Source organism: Nestor notabilis, unplaced genomic scaffold, assembly GCF_000696875.1.
Source record: "Nestor notabilis isolate BGI_N333 unplaced genomic scaffold, ASM69687v1 scaffold27388, whole genome shotgun sequence".
In the NCBI taxonomy this organism is placed as follows: domain Eukaryota; kingdom Metazoa; phylum Chordata; class Aves; order Psittaciformes; family Psittacidae; genus Nestor; species Nestor notabilis.
The window spans coordinates 71652-97205 of NW_009941146.1; the positions used below are offsets into that span (position 1 = coordinate 71652).

At 38.6% G+C, this 25554-nt stretch overlaps 1 protein-coding gene across 1 annotated transcript in view; it reads right to left on the reverse strand.

The window, feature by feature from the left end:
- KIF13A (kinesin family member 13A) overlaps nucleotides 1–25514 on the reverse strand; it is a gene marked incomplete at its 3' end in the record, with an annotated part of 96953 nt that extends 71439 nt beyond the window's left edge. Inside the window, exon 1 of the mRNA XM_010020721.1 lies at nucleotides 25429–25514. Within this exon, the coding sequence (XP_010019023.1) occupies nucleotides 25429–25487 (59 nt within the window). The remainder of the gene's footprint in view (nucleotides 1–25428) is intronic.
- Between the last annotated feature and the right edge of the window lie 40 nt (nucleotides 25515–25554).

Here is a 25554-nt window from a genome sequence, read left to right on the forward strand (position 1 = left end):
AGCATGCCTCATCCACCTTACTTTCCATACTTCAGCCACTACTGAGACACTATCTCACAGGTCAACTACTTCATTCAGTGTAACAAACCAGTGACAATAAAAAAAAAAAAAAAATGAAAGGAGAGAGAAAAAAAAAAACAAACAATCAACTGATTTAAACACCTGTCCCAAACTCATTATCGTAACTTGTGGTGGCACCTATCAAGCTGAACATGACTGGAATCAGTTCTCCTTGTATGCATGTCCCTCAGCTTTGCAATCCTCTTTAAAGTCTTAATGGAAATATGTATGCCAAGCCTTTCTAAACTTTTGCAGACCTATTACCAGTTTCACGTTCACACAGAAGCTACAGCAGCAAAGAGTGCTCCAAACAATGACGCAAACAAATGCACATCCCTCAACAAGCTGCCCCCTTTACTGTAAGGCCCAGAACAAGGACAGGCTGCCACAGCTCAGAAACTAGTTCTGGACAGATTCCCAGCGAAGCACTAACACGTGACCGGCAGCACATCACACTACTACAGAAACCAGCAAGTAACCCAGACCCACAGCTGAGGCCCAGCAGGATGGTCAGAGTGAATCAGCCAGACATCCAACCAGCACTGCACAGGCACCACTGTGCCAGGGAGTCGTGGCACCCCGGCAGAGCTACTGATCTCCCTCTCACCTCCAAGCAAGAACCACTGAGCTGACTCCAACCATGTTTTTGAATGGAAGCTGCACCAATAGAAGAGTTTTCCGTTCAGAAAACCAGAGACTGTGTAACCTTCAGCAAGCAGCTTCCAGAGAGTTAAGTGGAAAGAAAAAGACACGGGTCAGGTCTAGAAAACCTTAACTCTGTATTCCACTTTTTTAGTCATTATTACGTTGTATTTATTTACTATACAGCATTAAAAATTTAAACTTATCAGACAAGCTCTTAAGTATGGAATAAGAAAATCATATGTAAGTAACCACGAATCAGTAACAATGCTGAGCCAGTGCCAAATAACTTTGCAGCATCTTGGCACATTTTTATAATCTTCTGTTTTGTGGCAGACCTGCTTCAGAAACTCAAATATTGTACAGATACTAGAAATAAATAGAGAATAATCCCAGGTATAATTGGAAACTAAAGTATTCTCAGTGTTTAAAACAACTAATTAAGTCTCTGTGAGGGATAAAAACATAAGTGTAAACGCTAATAGGCTCTTTTTTGACAGATTCATACAAAGCTTTTAATAGCATCTAAACCAGCTATCCTTGTAACTACATCAGTTGATTACTGATTCTATTTAAAGGAAACAAATAATAGCAATTTCAAATTACAGATTTTACTCCCGACTAGCAGGGCAGATCTGTGTTCCATCACCAAAACGTGCTGTTAAATACAGAGAATGTATGTGAGACAGTTTCCAAGTTGCATGTTGAAACAGGAATGTGCTCTTTTGTTCTATTTTTTTTCCCCTCATTTAATCATAATGAAGTCACTTGCGACATTGCAGCGGTTTCCAGAGCAACAGTCCAGTCAGATGTGATGAACATAAGATAAGGGTGTGCATGGGAGAGCTCTGTAAGCCACCATAGATTCTGATGGGAAATTCAGCACATATCTGTTTAGGCCAAAGAAGCAACTGAATCTATCCTCTCCTATGTGCAAAGATAGTTTCCTAATAGGCTCAGACTCTAAATCAACAGTAAAAGAAATACAAGGATAGAAAATGCTTCTTCCCAAAGTATCTGAAAAGGATGTGTAGATCACCTGGTCTGTTCCACAGGGAAAATACATGATGCATAAAAACAAAGCAGAAAAAGCTACTGTAACACAGCACTTCCAGTTGTAATAACATGAATGATAATCCAGTGGCTGGCTAGACTCATCATCCTTCAGTATTTGGCTACCAGCTTTCCAAAGAACTTAAAGATACAACTCTTTATGAATCCAGAGCAGAAAGAGCAAGTTTTAAGTAATAACCCTAGATCAAGCCAGGTGTATATATAAACCAGGCCCCATCAGAAACAGAATCAGAGGACTGTGCCTTGAAAAGCAGGAACTTAAGCATGAGAACTGCAGCCTGAATTCATCCAGAGATACTTAGTCCTGTACCTATAGACAAATCACCTTTAGGGGTTTCATGAGGTGTCTGCAGTCTTTCAAAACAGAGTGCTTGAAATGCCATGGGTTAACCAACTCATGTGTCTATGTCCTGGGGCATGCTACATACACATACTACATATTAATGCTTAACCCACAGCACAAACAACATAAACTGCACAGTCAGCATCATTTAAATATGTGAGGCACAAGAGAGGAGCTTTTCTTTTTTATGCTGTAGTAATATCTCAAGGACAATTAATACTTTTCCAAGATTCTCCCCCGAAAAACAGTGCTAGAAATACACTGTAATAATCTTCATCAAAACATGTGCCCTCCTCCTGAAGCAGCAGCCCCAAACAAGTCTTTGAAGAAAGAATTATTAGCAAAAGCAATTGTTTCCCTATTGGCATTGCCTAACTATTGCCATGAAAGCAAACCAGGGATCCTGCTTCAAAAGCAAATCAGTCCGTGAACAATTCGCAGAGCTTTTGTTCCCATAAGCACTTCACACTTCAGGTCAAATATAACAGCAAAAAGGATACTCTGTAGAAATGGAGCAAAGCTGTGAAAAAAAGTCCTGATCTGTATAAACAAGTGATGTGGCTCAAGTTTATTTACTATGGTAATCAAAGGCCAGAAAGAGAGATTGATAGTTTCTCTGTTTAAAAGGCAGAGAAGCAAACAACAACGAAATTTTGGAAAATACCTAAGTTCTGAATAGTACAACAAGCACAGATTATGTATCCAATGCCAGTCCTAGAGAATAGTTTAGTATATCTAAAGTAAACCTATCGTTACTGCAATATAAGCAACTAGCTCCTAGTTAAGCTTTCGGAGCATAAGCAAACAACTGCAAGAGATTTTGAAAATGTATGTTTTAATTTGGGGAGGCAGTAGCAGCGAACAGAATACATGAAGATCTGGGTGAAGTAGCCATTTCCAACTAACTAAGCAGCTTAGAAGTAGATTTGTACAAACCTAACTTCTCTTTAAGCTTGTTTCAAAAAAATTGATTATATGACCCACTTGAAGAGCTGTCTCAAAAAGTTTTTCTTGGAGGTCTCCTCATCACACAATAGCAACTCTCTTCCAGAGACACAGCTCACATGAAGAAAGGAGGGAGGGAGAGGGTAGAGTAGGGGTGTGTGCGCACACATGTGTGTGTGAAAAATCACAAAAGAAAATAAAAGTGTAGTCTATCCACTGAGTATGCTTTAGCATCTGCAAGTCCCCATTGTACCTTCATGGTCAGACCCAAACTGTTGTCCAGGAAGACACAGTGAAATACATCCCAGATTTCCCTGAACGGAAGACTGCTCTTTTCACACATCTCACCTTGGTATGAAAACATGGCAAAGCCTAGAACATAAAACAAAAGTTATAATTTAATCCCTTCACACTAACTCTTCTCCAGAAGGGAGGCACAACACGGCAACGTAAGACAGAACCTTGAGTGTTTCTGTCGCACAACAGCAGCAGACTTGCCTACACCCAGCCTGCCTTCACTCCTCTTTCATTGCCAACAGCAACTCTAGATTAACTAGTGGGAGAATTGTGAAGAACCCTTGAACAACTCAACCTTAGAAATATTCTTCTAAAACATCATCTGAACCATTACTAACTTATGCAAATAACTGAAATTCAAACCCATATCAGACATATATATGCTCACTCACTTTTACCTGTAATGTTGCACAAGATGCTAGAGCTTCCGCATAGAATCATAGAATGGTTTGGAAAGGACCTTAAGATCATCCAGTTCCAACCCCCCTGCCATGGGCAGAGACACCTCACACCAGACCTTGCTGCCCAAGGTTCTGTCCAAACTGGCCTTGAACACTGCCAGGGATGGAGCATTTACCACTTCTCTAGGCAATCTGTCTAGGCAATTCAGCAAGGGAAGGCTGTTACTCTGGCAGGGAACTATGAAAAAGCCCATCTTTGCTCTCCCAGTCTTGCTCAGTTCTTTCCTTGACCACATCCTGCAGTGAGCTCCACAGTCAAAGCAATTATTTAATGGTTTCTCCTTTCATGCCATAACCCCCCCCAAAAAAAACCCAAAAAACAAAACCCAAACAGTTAAGTCTGGAGTTCTGGGTTTTGGGGGTTTTTTTTATGAGTTACTACTGTTCCTATGCAGGTCACTCTTGTGTATCTTCATCATTCACTTCATTACTCACTTCTCAAAAGATAACAGAAGAGAATCTTTCCTGCACAGCTGTCTCACCACCTCCAAGTACAGAAAGTTATCTGAATTGATGGTATTATCTGTGGTTCTAAAACAATGCTGAACAAAAATATTAAGGTGCTGAATAGAATAGAGATACAAAATGTACAATACAAAACCCCAAAACCTACTAAGAGCACACGACATAACTAAAAATACCTACATTCTCATGTTTTGGGGGAGAGCAGGGAAGAAGTGGAATAGATTTAAAAAAAAAAAAAAACAACAAAACAAAACAAATAAAACCCACAACACACAAGCAGATGCATTTCTTCAGAGAATACATTTCAAAAGTTTTTGCATTCACAGAAAGCCAAACCAGACAAGTTACTTTTATGAATTTTTTTTTGCAGACCAGTTCCTGAAGAGCTTTTGAAAGCCATCTATTCTTCATTACTGCAAATTACTTCCATAATCTCAGAAAATTGTGATAGGGGATTTACAGCAATTATCCCTTCCCAACAGAAACCAGTGCCTTCTGACCCAATTCCAGCTAAATCACCTCATCTAAGCCTCAATTTTTATCACAGGATTTTTTTCTTCCAATGCTAAACACTGACCATTCCATTTGCAACCTCCTGCAGTCCCTGTGTTCTCCATCTCTGCCACAGACTGAGGAAAAAGAAAACATTTCCCAACAATTCAGTCTCCATTTTTTCCTCCAAATCTGAGACACAGATGATTCCAATTTACTGTAACTGCACATACACAACATCTGATCCATTACACCTTGTCTCTTTACAAACATTTCACTTCTCTGTCGTCTTGAATTAGGTTTATTTATTAACGAGGTGCTTTCCTTAACATCAAGGTTGTCTATAATAATGAAGTTCACAGAAATTTAACATTGTTCGCTTCAGGACTTGGTGTTACAGATACTCAATGCATCTTAATAAATACTAGCAAATACATTACTTGGAGTCTCTAACACTCTTCCATGTTTACAACAGAGCAGCCGTTTATCTTTGCCCAGTGATGGAAACTATTACTACCATCTGTGCTGACTCCAGCTGGTATAAGACCAATACAAAATTCTGTTAGCTGCTCTGAGCTGCTTATTCAGCTGGCAATAATAAAAGTCAAGCTCATTAACAGCAGCCTTGCACAGCAAAGTTTCTGCTTATCTCAAGGAAGCAACTAAGCATCTCCTTGAACCTTTTCACTATTAAAAAAAAAGAAAAAAAATCAACCCAACACCAAGCAACTCTATTTACTTGGCACCTGTTTTTAATAACAATCTCAAAGAGCATTAAAAGTACTTTTTATTCCAAGCATGTCTACTGACTGGGCTAAAATTATTTTCAAAAATGAAAAGCTGCTACATCAAGGCAATAAGTTTTTTCCTGTATACAAACCGAAACAAATTTCTAAAATCAAAGACATCCCTAACACTTCAAGAGGAAGCCAGAGACTGAGTACCTCTGAAGCAAGTGTTCAGGAAACAGGGTTTTTTCCTCTCTCAAACAATACTTAATTGAATGCTCATTAAGATTTTACATGTCCTTTCATATTTTAAACAAACACCTGACAAACTACTGGAGAACACTCAAGCAATATGTCGCCTTAAATATACACTGGAGAATGTTATGCTCCTTTGCTTGCAAATCGCAGAATTCTGGGACTATGATCTGTGAGATACTAAAAATGAAATTTAACCACAATTTTAGTGGGCTTTCCATTCTCCCTTCTCCCTGAAGTCACAGCAGTACTACTGCAGGCAGCAATAAGCACTAAAACAAAGGAAACACAGATTGTTTAATTGCGTATGTGCAACTTTTTATGTATTAAATGCATACATACAGCAGAAATTGTGACCTGTCACCAGATCGACTATCACGCTCCCCCAGAACCAAAAAACTCTTCTTCCTCATCCACATACTTTGTAAGAAACCCTCTTGACACAGTTCATAATCCGTAATGCTTTTCTACATTCTGTCCTTCTACAGCTTCTGTTCAAAGCATTACTTGTCTCCGAGAGGTCAACCTTCTTCTGCCTGCACTAGGCTTCAAGTTTCCATATTTCTCCATTATTATTCTTATCTTTCAGCAAACTGTTGAGCCCAAATACACAGACAAATATCAAAGAAAAAGCTGCTGTTAAAGAAGGCGGTCCTAGCTGGTAGACATAAACATTGAAAACATCTTAATTAACCATCTCTCTTTGACAGTTAAAAAAAAAAAAAAATCTGTTATTGGATACTTCCTCTCAAACCTATGAAATTCCATATTGCAACTCAGATTAAACTGCTCATTTTTAAGTTTTCACTATACTCTTCTTGATTTGCCAATACCCACCCCACCAGCACCCTGAGACGCAATATTAAACAAAGAAAAGGTCAGAGGTGCAGGCTTTGAAGAAAAAAAACCCAGCATTTTCTGTGACATCAGAAACCTAGAGGATGGCAACCACTATCCCAGCTTCGTCCAAGGCCACAGGAGGTCAAAGCCTTCTACATTTCAGAACGGAGGGTGACTTGTCCAGAAAGAGGAGAAGCACGAGATGGTCAAAGGCAAAAGGAAAGACCTATCTTGTTTCCTTTAGTTAGCAGGTACTTTAGCAGTTTCTACCAATAATTAAGTAACTGCACTTCTGCCCTTCCTTCACTGGACTTGAGTTCTAGCTATCAGTCTTCGGTACATTAAGAAACCTCCTGTTCCTGGTATAATATATCTGTAAAGTTATTCATTTACCAGCAGCAAAACTAAAACAGCTTTTTTAAAATAATATTCATTAAAACATTTTATAAGTATCATGGCGAGGGGGGAAGAAATCTAAATGCTACAGAAGACCTCTTCTTCAAGAGAAGAATCTTCTTCAAGAGAACTACTTAGCACTGAAATTAACTCTCAGGGCACAATATTAAACATCTGAAAGTAGTAACCTCTGATGTCACCTCATCTGACGTGCAAAGCACTACCTGATCACACTCTGGAGTTCAAGGTGAGCTGTTCACCTAGTCTAAGTTAGTTGTCTGCAGTTTTGCTCACTTTTCTGCAGAAAAAAACAGAAACCTTCAGTCCTAAATTATGGAGCATTTCATTTTAAGAAGCTAGAGTAAGAAGGTAGGTACATGGCAGAGATGTAGCTACTATGCCAAGCAACCTGACCTCATCAATTCAGAGGAATTAACCAGCACTGCACTTCACCTGGACTTCATATAGAAAAAGGTGCAAGTGAGGATGAACAGGTAAAGCTATTGATAATAAATGAATATTGACTTTCAGTTTTCTTCATGTGTTTCTATTTAGTAATCCATATCTCATGCATGACAGTAGGTTTGTCAGCATTTTGCTCCCCTTCACAACCAATTTATAAGGTGACTACTGTACAGGAGCAACTGGAAAGTGAAATTTTTCCTGAAAATGGTAAATACACTATTTATGTTTGCCAGAAGTAAAGATCTTTCAGCCTTTGAAAATGTGCCGTGAACCAAAAGCAAGGGTCAGATTGTGTGGTTTTTATTACATGAAAATTAAACTAATGTTGATTCTTCCCTATTTTATTTTTTTTTCAAAGGTTTTACTTTTCCTATTATAAAATCAGAATGGTTTTACTATTTATTAATACACTGGCAATTATAACACAGGGAAATCCCAAATACAGGGAATTTTTGTGGCTGGGTTTAGGAATCTATGTTGATTTTGCAGCTTCCAAATATCTCAAATATTTGCTTCTCAGCTACTACAAACTGTCCAATAAATCCGCACTGAAATTAAGGACTGACCTCTCCACATGGTGATCCCTTGCAATGCCTTCCTAAAATGCATCTTTCCTACCCTCCCTAAAATATTGCTACTAACACAACAAGCAAATGTCAGTTGAATCTTAGGTGATTGATGACTTTCTACGTGCCTTAACCAAGAGAGGTGCAGTGCAGTCTGAAAGCCAGCAGCATACCTAATTCTGTAGATATGGAAACTGAAGGAAAGTAACACTGCTTGCAGAAGACTAATCAAGCTTACAAGCTTTCATTCACAGATTTCTCAATGCTCAACTTAAATGACCACACTCCTAATGGTGATATACAATAACCTGGGCAGCTCCAAGAAAGAAAGAGAGAAGCGTTGATCTGAAGTCATTATGTCAGCTACAACAGATTTTTATAAAACATCCACACAAAATGTAATCAGTCCATAAGAGAGCAAAGCTGCAATTTTAACAATGGACACCTCCAATTCAGCAGAGATTAAGATCAAATCACTGTATCATGATTTGGAGAAATCTCATGATCATCTTATTAAAACAGGAAGCTGCATTAGCTGCAGACATCCAAAACCAGTTAATAGAAATGGATGAAGAGCAGGAAGGCTCCTTTTAGGACAAATTTAAAGATTTAACACTATACAAACCTAGTGTTCAATACATAAACTGCCTTCAAAGAATATTTCTTCATAGATACTATCTCTGCATAAGTTATTATATGTTGCATACTAATGGTTGTAAACAGCCATTAATTCTCTGTATCTCAATACTTCGAATAAGCTCAGACATAACAAAGTCACCAAGAATCAGCTAAGCCACAAGCAGCAGTTGCAAGGTAGCAAAGTTTGCCTGGCCCAGATACTTAAGACAGTTCACATCACCTATATGAAATTGTTGCTTTTGATTATCTTTTCTTTTACTTTTTTGCTACTTTCTCCTTTTGGCAGCTTTAGATTTTAAGTTTAGTACTGAAACACAAAATAGCTTGGAGGCCTTGGCTTCCTTCCAGTCGTGTGTAAATTAAAAAGCTACAACCATGTAATTAAAATTAGCTGTTATCTATTCCAAAAAAAAAAAAAAAAAAAAAAAGTGTTATTTTATACTCATTACTATGAGCAAATTGCAGTAAGAGGACAGTCAGGAAAAAAACCTTACTGGAAAGCTGATGTGTGCCTACTATACAAGTATCCTGAAGCACTTTGCAAACTGAATTTATTCTTGAGAGAATACAGCATTTTACCTCTGCAGGTTCCTGAAAAAGAATTAAGTAGATGGGATATGTTCTCTCTTATACTCCTCCAACACATTTGGAGGAGCTGCATGATGAAAGGATCATCATTGACACTTTGACCAACTATTTTTAGCCCTTCAAAATGCCATGGTTTGTATTTCAAAATATATGAAAGATGCTCCAGTGTGTAAGTTATACATGATTAAGACAATTCTGAACACATCTGTTCTTGAATTCAGCACTCATTCATATCTTATCCTTTGAACTCTGAAGTTCAACATGAGATAGCATCCACAGTACATTTTTCTTACTCGGAAACAGAACTTCAGGTCAGATCTGCCATATGCAGAATTATTAGACTGCAATAGATATTTTCATCATTTTAGGTCTCAAAAAGAAAACCCACAGCTCATAACCTGATTTGCCCCAATAACTACTTGTAACTGATGATATCTTTGCTGAATAAAGACAGCTGGAACGCTTTGTTCAAGGAAACAAGGAACATGATGAAAAATAACCCTTCTCACAGCAAGCACACACTCAGAACTGATTATTCTTCACCTGCCTTTGAGTTCACCAAAGAACTGAGCGTTCAGAAGAGGTAATTCTAAAAAAGGGACAAAAAAATAGGAGCTATTTGATGTCTACTTTAAAAACACTAAGTCAAATATTAAGGGAAAAAAAAAAAAAAAAAGGAAGGAATGCCCTGTTTCTGTTTCTACAATCTTTTGAAGTCAAAATTTGTATACAATCTACAGAGATCTCCAACTTAATATTAGATTTGCTTACTGGATTGTTCTTACTGGGTTTTGACCTATAAGCTTAACAACTCTGAAAAGTATTTGAAGCCTTTAATATCAAACATAATTTAAAATATAACTTTAACAGAAGCATTAAAAAAATCTCTGTTCATCTTCAGCTCAATCCTGTCCCATTCCCCCAAATCCCAGCATTTCACACAAGCCCAGCCAAACTACTTATGCAACTCCTTTCACATGCTTCATCAAACTTCTGCTCATCAATTTATTCCATGCATTGCCCAGGATAAAAGCACAGTAACATGCTTGAGATAAACACCCAGCAGATCAGCTTAAAGATAATTTTACTATTAAAAAGTGTCTACTGGAGATCAAGAGCTTCTCTCTCCACAGAACTTGCCCATGAATTTAAAGCAACATGATGACTTTGGTAGCAACATGACTATTCTCATTCTCAAGAGCCACTACAGGAAAGGTTGACAGGTCTACCTCCCAACACGCTCCAAGTGACGGACAATACAGACACAACTGACAACAGGAAATAAGGAGATTAAGAATCTAGCTTCTGAAAATTCCAGAGGGCTACAATTATTAACAAAAACTGGACTTTGGATCTTTTCAAATCTTTCAGATAGTTTAAAGGCCATACTGACAAACTAAGCAACTTCTCTACCAAATTCTTCAGACAGTTTAATCAAAGATTACCACTCATCATAATCATGTTCCCAAACTAACTTCCTACTTTATGTAACTCTTACATTTACTGATGGTAGGCATCATACAGGAATCTTTACAAAATACACAAGCAGAGAAATCCTGAACTCTTGACTAGCAGCCTGTGCAGCATACCACTCTCAGAAAATAGTTTCCCTTAAACAATTTGTTTCTCTCCAGATACTCATTTACATTTAAAACACGTGTCCAAACAACATGCAGTATTCTCAAAGGAATTTTACTCAAATAGCCCAAAGTCTATCTACAGCTCAAAAATTTTAAATATAGGATAATCCTTCTTTCTTGAAAAATTGTTCATTCTTATTTAAGTCCTCCCTGAATCTTTTTCCCCTCATTGGCCTGCAGCCAACAGTATTATCCCCTCTAAATGTTTTTTTGAGCTGTGATCTCAGACTGCAGAGCCAGGTTTATACCCACAATTCATTTTATGAGCATTTGTTTACAGAGTGGAACACTACTGTATTGTTACACCGAAAGGTAGGTGTTTGAAATATCTTCCCACTGCCATGACCTGTGAGAATTTTGCTCATCTTGCAGGTTTATTAGGCAGACAAAAAGCAGACACTGAGTTCAGCCAGGCTTTTATTAGCACAGGCACAAAGCAAAAAAATGTGGCAAAGACACAAGCTAATGTATAAAAACAGCGAAGGTACATGGATACTTTCAGGTGGTGGAGAGCACCTGATTAGGTACCAAATGAGTGCACAGCCCTAGCCTGCAGACTGTCAGCAAAGGAGCATGCAAAGTTCAGGGAGAGAGGGTTTAAGAACATGAGAAGCTGTATCAACCAGAAGAAATTCACTGAGGTCTACCTGACCATTCTAGCTCCCATGCAGCAGCATGCTGAGCACAACTGCATTGTGAAAACAAAGTTACTCCCTTTTAAAATTTGTCTTATTGCAGGGAGAAGAGGAAAAAAAATATCTAAATTAGAAAATATGGTCATCCATTCAGCCCCTACGAGTTTCAGAACAGGAGAGAAATACTTAGCACACAGGAACACAAATGTGAAGTAGTTGATAACAGGAGGGAAAAAACGCCAACAACCACTGTCAGATAGTACTACAAGGCAAGTTACTTAACAGAGTCAGGCACAAAAAGCACACAAAGATGCTGAGACACAAGCAACACACACACGCTACCATACCAACTGTAGATGATTAAATGTAATCAAAGCTTCCAATTCAGAATAAGCAACTCCCAGCAGCACTCTGCTGCTAACAGCACTCAATCTCTTATTCTAAAACACCATCATTTCCAGAGGTAGCACTTTAAACATTATCTTTAAAGAGCATAAGAGAATGCAGGTAGAAGGTCAGGAGGATGAAAGGTAGAGAAAGATGAAAGTTAAATTTGAGAAGAACAGAGAAAGGCATAAACTTTATCTATGGATATGTTTGCACACAGAAATTGCACAGAGACTTAGTATGAAGATTAACTGTGTATGTTTAAAGAGCCTGCCTGCTGGTAAATCAGCCCTGGCTACTGGTCCAGCCATGTGCATGCTAACCCAGGAACTGCAGTACAGTCTATGGCCTGTGCTGGCATCTCTTCAGAGGCAGTTAAGAAGGTAGATCTAGGTTTCTGCACTGGGATGTGAAGTGTGAGGAAGTGATCCTGTACTGCAGTTACACAACGGAAAGCCTCTTTCACAGCGAGAACAGTGAAAAATTTATTCTTTCCTAATGAATACTTTCTTCCTGGTATTGCAAATACCCATGCAGTACTGCAAATTTCCCACTGAACATTCAGCTCAATCAGCAAGGTCAATAGGAGTTTTACCCCACTTTTCAGCAAAGTATTTCAACTACATTGTTTCTAATATTTAACGAAGTACTTTAAATATACCTAAAATATTTATACACAGTTTTAAAGTTCCATTTAGTACCATCTGTGTTGTGATCTGCAGTCAGCTCTACTGCTCACAATGAGCATAGGCTGAAACACTCTTGAGAACAGAAAAGTCCAGATAACACAAAGTATATGCTTGGGAGCATTTTGCAGATACTCCCAAACACCAAATCAACACTGGAGTCAATCAGTTATCTCTGCAAAGCCAGTCCCTTGCACTCTTGGGTTTTAGGAGACCCCCATCAGCTTTGCTTCATTACCTAAACACGTGCTCATCCTGCACTGCATCTGAACTAGTAGAACAGCAGCAGAGGCCCACACCCACCTATTTTTTGCCCTTTCCTATCCCTGGTATTGCTGTTGACTCCATTGCTGCCATCTCCCCCCAAGTTCACAAGGACAGCCACAAACACCAGGTATAGCATGGAGAACACAGGCTAACGAAGCCTTGCTAGCCACCCAAGTATTTCCACTGTGCAACCAGGGTGTGGGAGTCCAGCACTGAGTCTTCTGATCTGGCTCCACACGGGAGGAGGTGAGGCCCCGCAACGCTTATCAGCTGAACTTCCATGAAACTGAGCTGCAATTCTTCTGTTTCAGGAGCTGCAACTCAGCTAATTAGCTCTGCCATAAATAACCCACAGCCAAAATGATCTACCTACAGATCTGCCTGCATAGCAAATACAGTTACACAAAACAAGCTAGAAGAAATAAAGCAGAATAATTAGATGTGGTGGCTCAAAAAGTTGGCAAAAATACTTAGAAGAGAATGAGGAATTATCTATTAAGGAAGAAGAAAGAACAAGTAGATCAGTCTGAAACACCATGAAAAGTCCTATGAAAGGGTATGCAGGGTCTGAACTCTGATAAGTACTACATTAATTACTGATCCAAGAATGCAAATACTACTGACGACAGCAGTTTGCAAAGCAGGTGAGCAGCAATACTGCAAACAAAATTCAGGTTTGAAAAATACTGAATTAAGTTCAAAATTACTCAAAAAGTTGATTGCATTAATTCTTCAGTGCAGCTTTCCCACTTTGACCATCATCACTAATATTTAAAAAAAATCAGCAGCAGCAAGCACTCAATTTTCAATAATTTTCAATGTAATAAGGAGTCAACTTTTTTCTTTTTGCTTAGACATTCTACTCCAAAACCAGCTAAAAGTCATGTTTTTTGAGTAGCAGCTCCAGCCCATTTCAATTTATTTCCATCTACTACATCTGCAAACTGAGACTTAAAGTAAAAGACTATGGGTAGTAAGATCTGCTGCAAGAGATGCTAAGGCAAGCATCTCATTTCAAAAACTCTTAATGAACAGTACCGGGCCAAAGAAGTGATCTACCTCATACGCAGAAACAGCTATAGGCAGAGAACAAAAATAAAGAAGTCATATGATTTTTAAAAGAATCATGAATTACCTAATTTAGATCTTTAAGAGGAAAAGTTCTCTGTAGGGAATCTATAACTTGCCTGCTATTTTGGATGTCAAGTAGAATGATAATTATAATAAGTATTTCAAGTACAAACCTCCTCCACCGTTATGTGTAAAAACATACAAGTTTCCTAGTCTAATTCAACACTCACCTTGAGCTCGCTAAACTGCACCATTGCTCATTACAGCTACCAGTCAACAGATTGTCAGGTTCTTATTACTCTTAAATGTTTCTTGAAAATACAAAAGTTAATTTAGTTTTCAATTTTCCTATATAACAAATGCATTTCCTTGTTAATATTTCTATTTTTTCATTTATATACCCTGATGAAAAATTCCTCCCTCAAATTTCAGTTCTGTGATTCCATTTTATAAGATCTCATTTCAAAGTCCACAGACAAAGCCCTAGCATTTACTTTTCCCTTTTAATCACAGCAAAGGCAAGCAGGCAAGAGGTCACTTATGTGAGCAACTCACTTCCCTCTGTCTTTTCTCAGCCACGATGAAGATGCAGATACCTTGAGAAAAACACAAGTATTTAAACTGCGAGGTCCTCTGGGAGTCATCCTACAACACCCTTCTTGACAAAAGATGTCGGATCAAGATCAAGCTGGCTTAGAGAGATTTTTTATAAAACTCATTTTACATCTTGGTCACATGAGTGCAAAAACACTTTCAAAGTCTATTTGAATAAGCTTGTGCGTGAGCCATGAATTTCTTCCTCATTCACGTAAGAAATTCTCACACAGCAGCCAATAATATGGGTCAGACCACACACCAGAAGAACCATAACTCAGAACACACATGAGCATTATGAAACATTAAAGGGCATTCAGCCTGCCCAGCACTGCAGATCTGCATTTCTGTGTTTAAACTAGCACAAAGTTGCTAGATGCCATTCTGAAATTTCGAATAAAGGTACACTACATTCCTTGAAGCACGTGCAAAGCAAGCTGTGTGTGCAGATGGCAATAAGGATAGTTTAAACTAAGGGCACAAAGCTTGTATACCATTAGTATTTCTGGAAAAAAGTTTCCCATTGCCACATTCACAGCTGCAAAACTGAAACTTCAAAAGCTACTTGAGAGAATTCAGCCTGCACCAAAGACCAATTAAACAAGAGAGGAGAGATTCAACTGATGTCTATCTAGGTTCAGTACTCATCCACTACAATTTGCTGAGCACCTGAAAACAAAATTGGCAAAAGCTACCTTCTAACTTTCACCATGGGCAAGTGAGACATCCCCCTCCTTCAGTCACAGCACTTCTGACAAGAAGAGAGAATCCAACCATGGAACTGGGATGCTGAGAGGGACAGAACATCTACTGAATTAAGAACACTTAAATGGTGCACCTTCAAAAAGACTTTCATCATCCTTTTGATGGACACACAAGTGTTTCCAGTTAGATTATTCCACAGCGAATTTACACAGATTCTCAATCATAATGTTTAATGTAATAAACCGTAAAAATTTAGTGTTAAAATATGAGTTATGACTATGCATTGAAAATTAGGAACACAACATGAACTTAGCTAAAATGTTATAAACACCTCAAATAATAAACATACTAAGGACTTGGAAGCTCTTGACAAGTAAACTACACGGCAAGCTGTACAGTGTTCAATGGTCTGTTTACAAGAACTGGTCTTCCTTTTTGTTTCAACTTGGATCTCAACCAGAACACACATGAATACTGTAGTACCACCCTGGAGAATGTCAGTTTCTCATACACATTTTCAGGAGGATGGAAAAAAGCTTAGTGGATGCTGCTGGGTTTTGGTTGGTTTGTTTTCCTCCAACATGTACTTTGAGGAGTTTCATCATACTGCTGGGTATCCATTTCTGGATCTCTCTTCTGCCTTTTGTTGTCCTTCTAGTCCTGGTCCCCAAATATCCTTTCTCTACATTCTACCACATCAGCAGCAAATCCATTAACAAGGCATTCTTTGCACTTCCTTATGTGTCAGTTTCTGTGCAGCCACCGAAGCAGCATTTCTCAAGGGCGCTCCAGTCAAGAATGCAGGTACAAGGATTAGATTTACACCAGAAGAAGAATAAGAACTATTCAAAAGCTTCTTCTTTTTAAACATAACAGGCACTATGGAAAATGCCAGATTGTCTTTAAGACTGTTTCAGAATAGCGTTTCCACTGTGGTCACAGTAAAAGCTCCAAAGCAGCAAAGCCTCAGTGGTGGGATGATGTTCCATAATACACTTCCGACAAAACCTTCAAGAACCATCTTTTATCCCAATACAGTACAACAGCAAAGCAGATGGTTTCTACTCTTACTCCCTTACATAACTGCAAAGTTCTCTCTAAAATACGTACTCAAACTTTAAAACTTCTTGCTGAGCATTCAGAGGATAGATATGTATTAATATCTTCAGCTACATACAGTGAACATAAGAATATTTCTTTATTTTATCTAATGACTAATTTCTATTTCAGCCTGATTTCATTAGATAAAGTTCTCTGAAAACATACTTGAAATGTAATGGAAATTCAGAAACATCTCAAAATAAGAAATGACAACATGGTGTAACAGCAAGGGAAAAATACCAAAACCCATCAAAATGCTTAGGACTTGCATCATTCAGGGAGGTGACACTACTGAGCCAAAACAAGTCTGGAGCACTGCAAACTTACTCACATTGCATACATCAAAAACTCACATAGAGAGATGCTGACAAAGAAATTTCCCAGAGCAGACCAGGATGCTGCTCATTCAGGGCCGTAAAGCAGCTCTGCCAGTAGAAAATTTCTGCCAGCTCTGTGCCTCCACTGGAATGCTCCATTGACTTATCTTTAGCAAAAGCTCATCTACTGTAAAACAAGCCTTGGCTTTTGAATCAGAAAGTAAAATTGAATTTGAAGTAAATAGGCAACAAAACCAAGAACTATGAAGTACTACCCAATCATTTTCCTTCAATTCCAAAAGAATCAAATTTGTGAAAGACCTTCTCAGCCACACTGCATGCAATTTTAATCATAAAGTCGGACAACAAGTGGAAACCACATGGGAAGAATCGAGTACTGTGCTTTCTTATCTAAGATCTGCTGTTCCTTGTCATCATATAAAAAATACTAAGCAAAACAGACAGCTCCACATACTTTGATTTAATGCTAGAAAAATTATTCCAGTAGCTCAAGAAAGATTCAGAATTTTGAAGCCTTATACTAGAAGAAAACTTAAACTTGCCTGGAGGCTTTTGTACAACACTTGGGATTGACATTTATGTTTAAAATGAGACTGTGGAGTAAACTAAGAAAAGGTAAGCTCAATAAATAGGGCATTATGTGCATTTTCTCATTTTATTTGCAAGTTTAAAATACTGTCTAATAAAAAAGTCAGGAAAAAATTTAAGCGTTGACATTTTCAGCAATGCATTTTTAAAACAAAGCATCAAGCTTTCTGTAAAGTTTACAGTTCACAATGCATCCTAGTAGCTTTTTAAACATATTGAACACTATCTTCATAAACACATGCAGAGATAAGCATGCCATTCTAGCCACAGCAGCTGCTTTGATTCATGTTCATTAAATGCTTAAAATTCTTGGAATATACATACACTATAAAAAGAAGATGGAGTGACACCACGAATCACAAAGTAAGCCAATAGTAGCCTACTATCTGTGCTGTAACTGAACACAAAGAGGCAGCAGCACAGGTTTGGTGGGGCTAGCACCTAGAAAACAGACTATATCCTGGTGCTGGTACACAGTGAGGCTCTTTGCCCCTATCTTCAGCACCATCATTAACCATGCTCATTACCACAGACTAACACAAGCACACAGCAACATTTCAGACACACCTTTCTACCATTATGCTGATTGATACATCTCAAAATAAGTATTATACCATTAATAGGCACCAAAATACATTAATGGCTTTATCTGTCAAAAGAGTAATTGTGTTATACAACTTAGGACAAAGTTATAACACTTCAACAGCAAGTAAATTACTATAGGAAGCTAAATCATTAAGGACTTCATTAGGGGCTGTTGCCATTTAGATTGCCCTGTGGTAATCTATGTGAAATGAGACAGAATATTCAGATTGCCTCCTAGTGAAAAAGTTACATCTTACAAGCCACTAACTTCACATTATCCAAGGAAGTAGTAGATGTATTTGGTAAGCATTTACATGCTTGAGGATGTCTCCATTTAGGATGTAGCAAAATGCCCAATAAAGGTTGTAGCTGATAACCAAGGGATGTATTAGTCCAGGATATGTTTATGAATTTCAACAGATTTTTTGATGACTGAGGGTTATTGGTTTTGGGGGTTTCTTATCAAAAATAAAAGCCAGAACTGCAGAAGTTAATTAACACAGCATCAGAAAGCCATTGATTCCCTTTTCCTCCAAAACCAAGAAATGACATAAAGGGACACCCTCCCTTGGCATTGAAAACAGCTTGTGTAACTCCTGCTCTTCATCAGCATGGATATCTTAACCTTGTGCCATTGATTTTCAAATCCTATCAGCAATGAATTTTTCTGATTGACCTTCATCCAGCAACTTTTCAATCTACTCATTATGTACTCACTGAGCGCTTCCCTCAGCCATCAGTGAACACCCACCACATGCTACTGAATGATTGTAAAGACACAGTCAACTCAAGCTCTACCTCAAATTCTGATGACCAGTTTCCTATCAACAAAGTCAGTACTGACTAGTCAAGATTGTATCCCTTCTACTGTCTCTTGTAAAAAGACACACAGCAACATTACTTCTAGCCAACAACATGACTGTTTCAGTTAACTTGGTGACTTGGGTCACAAGTTAACTTGATAGTCAAGTCCTGTGGAGCACATCATTGCACAGTGGGGGCCTTTTCTCTGTAGGCTGCACTTACTGAAGACTAAAATTCACTGTCTCTAGCCAACACTTCCACACCTCCTTGAAGAGCCTTGTCCACGCTGCCATCAGTAACAGACATCCTCATAAAATACAAGGAACCAAGCAATTGGAGAAATTATTCAGTTAAGCAACAGCATCTGCACAGCACTGCTGCAGCAGCTGGCATTTTGCTATAGTAGGCAGTAATTGTTTCCATTAATAGATTTAAAACATGCCCAGGGCAGGCCAAATAGGCAAAGACACTGCACTACTTTCCCACTGTTAAGGACAGTCTATCCACGCAAGAGACACTGGCAACACAGCTGCAGGCAGCTTCTGCTACTCAATCTGCATCCAACTTCTCAAACACAACTGCAGCAAGGAAGTTTATCAATTTGAAGATTTAGCTCTAATCTTATTACCAGACATACCACCAGGTTGATTCCCTGAACAACAGACTGTGCATGCTCCACTGCACACCTGAGATGAATTTTTGCATTGTCCCCAGAACTTCGTACTAAGATTTGCAATCCCAGCACTGTGTGGTACAGACCTCCAGGGAAAGGCAGCTGGTGTGCGCTGCTTCCCTCTGAGCTCAGGTTCTGCAGAACAGGGACTTCTTAAGAACTTCCTGAGGTATTCTGAATCTAGACCACGCCTGGGTCACTACAATATGCTCACAAGTATAATTTAGAAAAATTTGAACTATTACATTACAGTGAATCTAATCATAAGTCTGAAATCTTACCATATGCACAGTTAATAAACCTACTAGATGCACAGCAGAGCAAAGATACTCTTGTTTTCAAAACAAGAAAGCTGTCTACTACTCATACTAAGGGGGCAAAAGAGGTGAAAATAGAACTTTTCCTTTAGTCCTGATGTCCCCAAAGAAGAAGGCAAAAAAAGAGCTGCACATTTTTAAAATTCATAATTCATTTAAATAAGTGATTGTCCTGGGTTCAAGGTGTATTGACTAGTAATCCAGGTATCAAAAAACACCTGTGGCTTCAGTAATAAGCAAGTACATGTGTACCTGCACCTTCTAAACACAGAAGCTAAGTGTGCCTAAAGGCCAGCTAACCTTTTTAACCAGTCTTTTCATGTTCCACAATGTAGGCACTTCTAACATCACAAAACAGAAAAATTTGACAGATTCAAAGCTGAACCTCGCTTTACTCAGAACTATTTGAACATAACACTCACTAGTCCAAAAGCAGAGAATGGCTACAAAGCAATGATTGCCCAAACATGGTCATACCAAGCACAGTTTTCCTTCTCTTCAAACACTTTATCTATTTTTGTTCTGAAATACAGCCAGCTAAGTACTACTTACCCACAATCCCAACAGCCTCCAACGGTAGTTTCTTCTAGCAATGCCATTTTAAGGCCAGAGCACAAGGTCCTAACAGCTGTCTGGATCTTATAAACATGGTAATATAATGGATGTTGCATTTATTCACAGTTCAGGCCACCTTAGGAAGAACCGAGAGCCATGCCACACAGTATTTTGGATTACAAGTTCGTTGTTTTCTCATTTTGTTTCGAATTACATGGAATTTAAGAAAAGTTATTTCAAGGAACTGCATCTAGTGTCCCATCTGAGGCATGAATGACTCAAAGCAAAGCAAAAATAGCTCCCAAAATGCCATTTTCCAACCACACATATCTCACAACTCAAATACACCTCTTCTGCAAAGGTTCAAAGCTAACAGTTCACATCCTGAACATGGATGTCTAACAGGAAAGGTAACAGAAGAGGTCTAAGTCAGATTGCTTTTACAATTTCCTGCACACAAAGATAAAAGTTGCTGCCTGCTATTATTTTATGACCTACCTCAGAGAGGTGATAATTTTAAGTATATTTCATCAAAGGCATGATGTCACTGATCATTCCTTCCGATAAGGACATAATTAGCAGCTGTCCTACTTCAGCTTCCACAGGTTTCAGTCTCAGAAAGTGACCATTACCAGAAATGCATCTCCGCCCTACAACAGCGCTCTTCTCACATCTCTGATACTATTCAAAGCAACATATCCAGAAAGATTAAGTGCCACAACCATCACACAAAGGACTATGCACTAAAGACCATCCAGAACCATGTTTTCTCTGAGGCAGGGGGAGCAACAGCTGTTTTCTGGAAACAAGAAATTTAGGACAAGCTGCCTCGGGATGAAGTCTGTGCTTCAGATATCTTTGAAAGTATCATGAGCTACAAAAACTAGATACACTCACATCTCTTCCTATATATTTATTTTATTAAAGAGCTTAAACCTACTCAAAAAAAAAACCCAAAAAAACAAAACAAAAAACCAAAAAGCCTCCACATTCTTAGTAGTTTAGAGCTGCAAGGGTTTTACCTAAGTAGAATTGGGCCTTGGTGCTGCTTGTTTGTGATCAAAATGAGGATGGAAGACCACAGAGCAAGCAAGCCATAAAATGTTTTTTAAATAAAGGCAAGAAAGATACTTTCAGGAAATAAATTAATAATAACAAAAAAAAAGTGGTAATTTTAAGTTCAGCTCTACGCTCTGGTGATTTTTTTCTTATTTTCTGCCCTGAAATTTTTAATAAGGCAAAGTTCACACAAGGGTGCTGTGCTTTAATGGAGTAAGTTGCCCAATAGATGAATATTTGTTTCAGTCAAAACTGCAGCTGAAATATTATTTCAATTCTACCATCTCCATAGTTCCTTGTTTATTTCTGTCAAGACAAATGCTTTGCTTACTAAAGGAAAAATCGTGTCATGAAGAACTGTTGTCAGGGAACTAAAACTTTTCAGATCCTATGTGTTAAAATTGTTGCTTAAAGGAAAGGGCAGAAAGCATATTTTAACAATCAAAAGCAGGGGAAGAACCCAGCAAAACCTAATTTGGCCTACTAAGAAACAAAATCCCTAACGTAAAGTCAGATCTTTCATAGATGTAGAGGTGTGAAATTTCCATTGTAAAAACCAAAATATTTTGAAACATTGTAACTCCAAACTGTAATTACCTCATAGTTACATTTTAATGCTTTACCTTACTGCCAACTGCCAACATTTAAATGAAGACAGCAGGATGTACACAATTGGGTTTGAAACATAATACCCACTTCTAAAAGACTGCAAGTTAGAACATTTTTTTCAGGGAGAGTGTACTTTGAGAAAGGAAATACAGATTCCCAGGTGAAGACAGGAAAAAAAGACACAAAGCACAACAGAGGGTTTCCAGAAAGACAGAATGTTCTTCTGGGGAAATCTGTATTGGTTTGAGGGAGGAAATGGACGAGAGACAGAAGTAGCTAAACAACACACAAGCACACTTAGGCAGATGTAAAAGAAACTACTCCCACTAATAAAACAAGGGTTAAAGGTATGAAGTCCAACCACCAACTTACAAAAACTTTGCCAGCACCGGAGATTATACCTGATATAAGCTAATGAAAACCGTTCCTTTCTGAACTCTGCCTCCTATTATTTCAGTCGATAAAGATTTTCCTGTGCTGAACTTTCAGACTCACTGTTCAGTTTTAGTATGTTTCTGTTTTCCTCCTTCACTAGTTTAGAACACTCCAAGTCATGTGTACGTGGGGAACAGCAGGCCTGCTGCTTATAAAAAGACACAACACTTGTATTTAATAACAATTACTATTTTGTAGCTGTGTTTGTTAAGGTGCAGATGCTGTGTGGTCTAGCAGTTAGAAAAATGCAGTCAGAACCCTGTTCTAATTTATGGTTATAACTTACTGCTTTAGATCTAATACGATAGTGAAAGTTGGACAAATGACAGCACTTGTCTGGCAGTTTAGGCTCTTTTCACCACTTGTAAAATGAGCATTACTTGCCCATCGAAAATCCTTCAGAACTATCCTTAAATAAAACCTAAAGACTGATCAACAGCGTGCATCTGAACTTAGATTTAATTCAATAACTCCTTACAGAAGATTTCCCTAACCCTACTTCCAAGAGCAGATGTTATAATTATTAAAGAGTGACCTAATTTTACTTTGAAAAGTCTGTCGGTATCTTTTAAGATTGTAACTGAGAGAACAAAACAAATAAAGAACATGGTCCTGAATTCTACTCCCCACACCCTATAGTCTCTTGGCTTCAGATGAATTAAGAAAAGCAGCCCTGGAAACAGAATTTGCTTTAGAAGGCTACTTATTCTTATTCCAAAGTGCAGTACAAACTTGTACTTCCATTCAGCTAGAAAGGAAAATTTCCATATAAAAAGATAAAATGCAAAATGGAAAAGGTAAGACTAAATAGAATATTAAAATAATGCATAGAGACAGACCAATTAATCACCCTAACAAGCAAAATCATTTCTGCAATGACATGGTTGCTCTGAAAGAAAAATCCAGTTGAGCTATATAAAAACAAACTACACAAAGAAAACCAAAAATCCATTTGACATCTCTAGCCCTGCCAAGGCATTGATCCAAGTACAAGCAGCAACTACTCGGCAATTCAGAGCCAGTTTATACAGACATTTAATGATGGGTACACATACAACAACAGAATTCATTTTTCATCATGAGAAATTAAACTATCTTGAACTAAAAACCCAGAAATCAGCAGTTTAGCACTGAAGAAGACATAAGGATCTTCACAAGGCACTAGGCAAGTACGGAGTCCATTAGGCACCTCAGCAGGTTACATACAACATCTGCTACTAAGAAGGTACCCAAACTACATGTTTGCATGGTGTGAGTTACTTCGGATCTGTATTTCTGACTGTTATTTCCAGTAACACGAGGCAGTTGTTTCAAACACACAAGTTACACATGTAACAGCCAGTCAAATCCCAGCCTCACTGTGGGCTGCAAGCAGGACAGCTATCACTTGCCAACGCAGCTGTCAACAGTGAGGTCGCACACAAGTGTCGCAGCTCACCCGGAAGGCTCCTGGCACAGAACCAGAAGCAAATTCCAAGCAAGTAAGACAACTTATATATATTACAGGTATTAAAGCCAGATAAACACAAGCCACAAAAGCTCCCAAGAGACAAGAGAGTCACAGCACTGTCCCACTGAATACCTGCAGGCCAACATGCACAACAAGCAAAATTCACACAACAGGCTCTTTACTAAGCCATCTGGCCCTTGGACTCTTTAGTCTACTAAAGTAATGATATTTAAATCTTAGTTCTGTTCTTACTTTGTAAGCTTGATTTGTATTTCATGTTCTATACCTGTCAAATCCACTCACTTTAGACTTAATGTAACTCTTATAGCAGTGTTGTTATAGAGGCTATATGTACAGGAGAGAAAAAAACCCCAACCCGTACTTTCTAAAATAAAATAGTCTCCAGAAAAATAAGATTTCCATTATACAGATGGGATGCTAAGGCCCACAGGGGCAGCATGGCTTGTAGAAGACCTCATAAAGATCTGTGAAAGAGGCAGGAAACAAGCACAGATCTTTCAAGACTCAGGCCAGCACATTAGCCACAACAATGCAAAGCCACACTGAAGACAATGCAAATTGGATTTAAATTAAACTGGTGTGATTACAGCTACATTCCCGTATGTGGATTAATGTGAGAAGCAGCTTCACATCTTGGACATGTAAAACTAAAAAATGTGTCAACCTTTTCTGCTGTAAAACTACAAAAGCATGATATTGCCTTTGAAGAAAAAAGCTGACATTAGCTTCTTCATAACCACTACTATGAACTAGATCGGAAATATTCTTAATAAAACCTTGAGTAGTAGGAACATGTTCAGATTAAAACCTTGATAACCATGTAAATGATTTCACAATTCTTGGCATTAAACAGATCAACTTAAGCTGAGCAGTCAACAGGTAACTGAACAGATAAAGCGTACAACGTAACTATTCCCCTTGTACCTCCCCATCTTTCCAAAAAAAAAAAGGAAAGAAATCTTTTCCTGTTCTGATCTATTTTTACAGTCTAGTGCATTGGTATTTTGGATTATTTCCAAGGGTATTCTGTACTGGGACATCACAACTAAATGCCACATTTCAAAATTATTTTAGCATATTTTCATAGACTACTTCACAGAACGACACTGAATTAATAGAGGATCTAGCAATTACAGCCTTTTCAAATGCAAATACGTTAAAACCTAGTAAACAAACTTAAAAAAATACCATCACTCGCATAAAATTCAGATTCTGCTTCTTGCTCCCTCACAGGTTACATCAAGTTATTAGCAGCCTGCACTCCACTCCAGGCAAATTTGTGAAAACAGTACACAGAGTCAGTCTAAGTCCTTGCCTAACCAACAGCTCATTTTTTGAGCAGTTAATCAAGAATGAGCTTATAAACCAGGCAGGCCAGTAGGGATCTTCTGTCTGCACACCCCAATTTGGGTACCTCCGACTCCCCTCAGGAGATCAGGTAAGAAAGAAGGTCTGCCCCTTGCTTCCCGGAGCAGCAAGCCCAACACAGTGAGCCCCGGCCAGCGCCGGCCCTTGACCATTGCCCCGAAAGGCACCAGGTTAAGATCAGCGGGACCCCGCCGCTCCCCTAACAAAGCCAAGCGCCTGCGAGGGTGAGGCGGAGGAGGCGCGGCTGGGCTTTTCATTTGGAGCACGGCGAGTTGGGGTTTTACCTTTCTCCCTGCTTGGTGTTGGAAGGCGGAGGGTGAAGCACAGTCTGGTTCCCTTCCATCTCCACGATGCACTTGGTATTCAGGTCCAGCTCTGCAAGGCGACACAGCGGGGGACTGTAGCCGGGG